The sequence below is a fragment of the Pteropus vampyrus genome, unplaced genomic scaffold, assembly GCF_000151845.1.
Source record: "Pteropus vampyrus isolate Shadow unplaced genomic scaffold, Pvam_2.0 Scaffold380, whole genome shotgun sequence".
Classification (NCBI taxonomy): Eukaryota; Metazoa; Chordata; class Mammalia; order Chiroptera; family Pteropodidae; genus Pteropus; species Pteropus vampyrus.
Window position 1 is genome coordinate 461171 of NW_011889161.1, and position 5410 is coordinate 466580.

The window sequence follows — 5410 nt, forward strand, 5'->3', positions numbered from 1 at the left end:
CATTTGAATGGGGGTGTCCTGCCCCCCAGGGGCTGCTGAGCAGAAGCCCCCATCGCACCCCCCACCCCAGCAGCAGCAGATCCGGTTCTTCTGCAGCCTTCGCAGTGGCCTGAGGACATCTGTCCCCACCCCTCTGACAGACCGCAGCATGCCCTCCGAGACACCGCGAGCAGAAGAGTGGCCGGCGGGGTGCCCCCACCCCTCAGGGGCACACTCCAAGACGGGGAGCCTGGAGCAGGGGCCTCCGGGGGACAAGGACACCAAGGAGCACCTCTGGGTCAGTCCCAATGTCCCGAGCAGATGCTCCTGGCAGCTGGGCAGGCCCATCACCGACTCCCCGCATCACCACACTACCCTGTAAGTCCCTGAGTGTGGCCACAAGACAGTCCGTCTGTCACCTGAGGGCAGGAGTTTGTTCCCTGGAAGCCACCTAGCCATGTGGCCCTCCCCCTTGTAATCACGGGTGGGCTGCAGGGCTGGGGGGCCCTTTGTAGACGAGCCCACCCAGGCTCAGAGGCCAGGCTTGCTCACCGTGCTGCCCAGCCCCTAGGTCAGTGTCCAGCGAGAGCAAGTGCTGGATACAGAAATGCAAGTGCCCAAGTCACACGCTGGGAGTGACCACAGAGGTGAGGTTTCTAATGCAGGTCCATCAGGCCGCACGCTCGTGTTTGAGGTGAGTATGCGCATCTTCGGCAATTAGGATCATACATTTACCTTTCTACGCAACTCGAAATCCTAAACGTTTCTCCTGGCTGTGAAACATTTTTCGATAGTAGGCCCCGTTTGTGGTTGGACAGAGACTGTTGGCTGAATAAACCATAGTTTTTATAAGCCCTCTATTGGGTATTTAGATGTTCGCAGTTCTCTTGTTACGAATAACTACAGTAGCAAACTATCTGTTCCCAGGGTCACTGCGTCCTTATTGAGCATCTGTGCTAGGTGTAGGGGATTAATCATGGGCAAAGAAAAAAAAAATCCCCGAGTCATCATGAAACTCACATTGAGCTCCCTAAGGTTTAGGATTATCTATTTCCTTAGAGGAATCTCACAGAACAAATGAGTGAAAGACTCTGTCTCTTAGATATTTGATTCTTAGTCTGTACATACAGTTCTACCAACTTCTATGATCACTGATTTCAAAATCAGAACTAGGGGCGGGCAGGGTGCACTCCTCAGTGAGGCCAATAGGTGGGAATGGGAATTTACAAACCCAGCAGTTCCAAGCACTAAACATCTGAATGCTGGGAGCTCAGGAGGTCAGGTTGGCCACCGGCCGAATGGGGTGAGCCCTCGGTGCCAGGACGAGCCAGAGCAGTGGGTGGAAGCTGGTGCGAGGCTGGGGTACAGCTCGGAGGTGGCAGGGAAGACAGACCCCCCAGTCCCGAGGGCTAGGTGAGCGACCCTGGGTCCTGGGGCAGAAAGGACGCTGCTCTATCCAGGTTGCCAGCACCTCACATCTGCCCTGAAGGCCCCTCTTACAGAGCCGGAAGGGGTTGCCGTCCCGTCCTGAAGCTGAGCCCTGTGTCACCCGTCCCAGTTAGGAGGGAGCTGGGCTCCGCCCGAGTCTCACTGGGGTTTACCTACTAGGAAGACATAAGACCCGGGTCTCCTGGAGGAGATAAGCCTGGGGGTCCTGATGGTGAAACCCCCTCGCCCCATCCCATGAGGTGATGAGACAGGGTGACCCCGCGGGTCGCTGCGGGGAGGGGGTCCCAGATGGTTCTCAGGTGGGCTGGGCTCAGAAGATGGGCAGAGGGGAGGGCAGGCAAGGCCCCACCCCGGTGAGGAGTTTGGGGCTTATTCCAAGATGCCGTGGGGTGATTCTCCTGCAGGCCCCCCTTGCTGTCAGAATGAAAGCAGTTGAGAGAGGTGACCCTGGGGCCATCCTTGGTAAATTCTCTCCCTGGGCCCTTCCCTGGTCTTCTCAAGCGAGGAGATCCTCAGGTGGCTGAGTCAGGGACCCCGAGTTCTCAGCCTGCCCAGGACCCCCCATCCGGTGGCCTCCCTGACTGACCCAGCTGCCACCAGCTCTTCCCCACACGAGGCTGCGGGGCTTGACTTCTATCTGGTCTTGGCTCTGTCTAGTTAATGAATCAACCCCAGCCTGGCCCCGAGGGCCTGACCTCCAGAGTGTGGTCAGGAGCCCTTTGCCCTCAGCCCAGGCTGTCGCCTCACCAAGTCCTGCCTCTAGCTTGGCTACAGGGTGTCCCTTTTAGCTCCCCCCACACTGCGAGGGAACAGTCGGACGCCAGCCTGTCTGTGGCCACATGTCTCCGCGTCCACCCAAGTCCCCACCCAGAATGCAGCATTCTTGCCCTCCTCAGAGCCCCTGGGGGGCTGGACCCCCTGGGGGAGGGCATCTAATGGGCCCCTGGGATGGCGACAGGCTCACCGAGGTCTGAGGATCCCAGGCGGTAGGTTATAACTCTGGGGGCGCAGGAAGCTCCTGAGTCTCTTAATTCAGGCAAGGTGTATGTCCTCCTGGGTGAATATTTGGTGAGCACGTCCTCAGCACCTAGGCCTGTTCCTGGGGGGAGGAAGAAGCTCCACAGGGACATTCAAGAGATGCCTGTGTCATAGCACACACCTGAGTGCTGTCCCACACCCGCCTGTCACCTGTCAGCAGCTTGTCAGGCGGAGAACCGTGTTGGGGGGTGGGGGGCAGTCACTGCAGTGTGAAGGGAGGCAGCTAGCCCGGCGGAAGGGAAAGCCCACTCTGGGCTGGACGTCCTCTGGGGGGTGGTCCTGACCCGGCCCAAGGACAGAGCGGCCAGCCCCAGGCCTTTCTTCTGCGTCTGGAGCATCACCGTGCTTCACACCGCCTGTGCCCGGCTCTGCGCGTGGTGCCAGGCAGTCTGAGGGGTCTGTGCTCAGAGTCCACACCAGTATTTCGACCAAAGAGGAGAGAAGGCAGTGCCCCTGGTGTCAGAGGCTGAGCGAGCAAAGGAACTGGGGTCCCTGGTGACTGTCAACGAGGACGAGCCGGGACCCGGTGCCGTTTTAAAGCTGGTGTTTGCCTGACTCTTACAAGTTAGAACTTAACACTCGCAAGGAGTTACAGAAACGACGCAGAGGTCCTGTGTCCCTTTCACAAGGCTGCCCCTGGATGACGTGCTGTCACGGTGCCTTTTCGAACCCAGGAAGTGACCTTGGTGCAGCTGACTATTAACTAAACTACAGATACTCATTTCATAGGTTTTTAGGTGTGTGAGTGTGTGTGTGTGGCTGTCACCTTTTTTCTTGCGTGTAGATTTGTGTGGTCATCACCCAGTTCCCTCATTAAAGCCAGTTCTTTGACTTATTTTTTGATTTATTTAAAAGAATGTGCTGGACTGCCAAGGCTGGTACTGTTTTGGTTTGTGTTTGTGAATAATCGCGAACTCCTCTGTTGTAGGGCAAAGCCCCCCAAAATCTTGCCAGATATCCTGAAGAAGATCGGGGACACCCCCATGGTGCGGGTCAACAAGATCGGGAAGCACTTTGGCCTGAAGTGCGAGCTCCGTGAGTGCCCGGTCCCCGTCCTGTGCTCAGCCCAGCGCGGGCTCGTGGGCCTGAGGGTGGGGTGGGCGGGCCCCGGAGCCCTCGCGGGGGTGACAAATGGCCAGAGCATGTCCTGTAAGAGCAGAAGGGATACGTGACAGGCTCATGTGCTGGAGGGTGACGGAGCGGGCTGCTCTGGAGCCGGGGGTCGGGGGACAGTGGCCTGTGAGGTGAGGCCTGAGGGGAGGGAGCGTGTGTGCGCGGCCGGGGGTCAGAGGCAGAACCCCAGCCAGGGAGGGCGGCCTCGCCCGGCCTCTGCAGGAGGCTGGCTCCCGGCACAGATGCAGCCGACGGTCCTAGACGCCTCTGGGGAGGAGCGGGCACCCTGCAGGCAGCTCCCTGTGACGATGGGACAGTTTTGTGATGAGGGTCCCTTCCCGCTGGGCAGGAAGCGGTCATCTCAGTGTTGGCCCAGTTCCGTGGGGACGGACACTTCATCTGCTACTCATGAGACATGGGAACTGGGGGCTGTGTCTGGCCCCATCCTAGGTGAACGAGGGGCTCATCCGAGGGTCTTCTCTGCCATTCGGGGAGGGGGCTGCTCTGCAGGAAGCGGTTTCCAGGAACTAAGAGGCTGGGAGCGTTTCTTCATTGTCACTGTCTCCCGGGCACTGAGCCCATGGAGACTGCCGCTTTGTCACAGAGGACACAGCAGCTGCAACGGCCCTGGAGGGGGTCCAGGTTCCGGGGCGGCGTGAGCTGGAGGGGACAGATCCATCAGCGGACCTCGAGGGGGCCCGAAGGGGTCACGGAGTCCATGGCACCAGATGGCCGCTTCACCCGGGGGCGTCGCCCTCAGAGCCCTCCTCCTCTTCCCCTCTGGGGAAAGATGCCCTCGGGAAGCACAGAGCAGCACACGCTCCCGGGCACTGCTGGGCACGCCAGGGTCCCGGGCAGCCCCAGAGACCCCAGGGCCCGGGGCGAGAGACCCCTAACCCCGACCCGGCAGGCACAGTAGCCCCAGGATGGGTTTTCATGTGTCCCTTTTACATGTGGACAGCCAAGGCTGATGCCTAACCAACCCCGGCAAAGGCCCCCGCCCGGCAACCGGCCCCTGCCTCAGGGCTGCCGTCAGTGGGCGGGTGGGAGCATCTGCTCATACTCGGAGTGAGACCTGGGAGGGTCCCATGCATGTAGGCACACGTGCGTGCACACGCGCACACACGCACAGCAGGAGCCTCTCCGGGCTCTAGGGGATGAGTCTGTCTAAGGGTGGGGTCTCAGGAACCCAGACAGACCCGGTTGGAGGCTGTTTGGGGTGTCACGGGCTGGCTCGGGGCCTCGGCATCGCAGCAACCCCCCACATGACCTCCCCACTCGACCCCCCACTGGACAGACACTGCATATTTTTAAGAGATCGGGAGGGTGTGCGGGTCCCAGTCTGAGGCTGCGACCCGGGGCTGTGGCTTCAGGGCACCAAGTCCCCTGGCTGGGGCCACAGGGCACGGCCGGGCCTTACAGGCGCATGGGGCAGATCGGCGCCTGCTGCATGTCCCACAGGTCGCTGTGCTGCCCAATAGGGGGTTCTGGCCCATGGCCAGTGGGCAGCTCCTTGGGGCGTGCCCATCCCAGTCCCTCAGAGGTGCCTTGCGGTCCTCAGCGGGTGGGGGGGCGGGCGTGGACAGACAGAGACCAGGCCTGTCCCTGTGCGGGCGGTGGGCAGTGGGGGTCGGCAGGTGTGGGGGGCCCGGGCCCTCCTCTCATGACCCATCTCACTCCCAGTGGCCAAGTGTGAGTTCTTCAACGCGGGCGGGAGCGTCAAGGACCGCATCAGCCTGCGCATGGTGGAGGAGGCCGAGCGGGCCGGGGTGCTCCAGCCCGGGGACACGATCATCGAGCCCACGTCCGGGAACACAGGTGCGTGCGGGGA

The 5410-nt window shown here is 60.9% G+C and overlaps 1 protein-coding gene across 1 annotated transcript in view; it reads left to right on the top strand.

The window, feature by feature from the left end:
* The window catches only part of CBS (cystathionine-beta-synthase), a 17858-nt gene that overhangs the window by 1503 nt on the left and 10945 nt on the right, over nt 1-5410 (top strand). Inside the window, exons 2-3 of the mRNA XM_023523177.1 lie at nt 3395-3501; nt 5263-5403. Coding sequence (XP_023378945.1) covers nt 3395-3501; nt 5263-5403 — 248 coding nt within the window. The remainder of the gene's footprint in view (nt 1-3394; nt 3502-5262; nt 5404-5410) is intronic.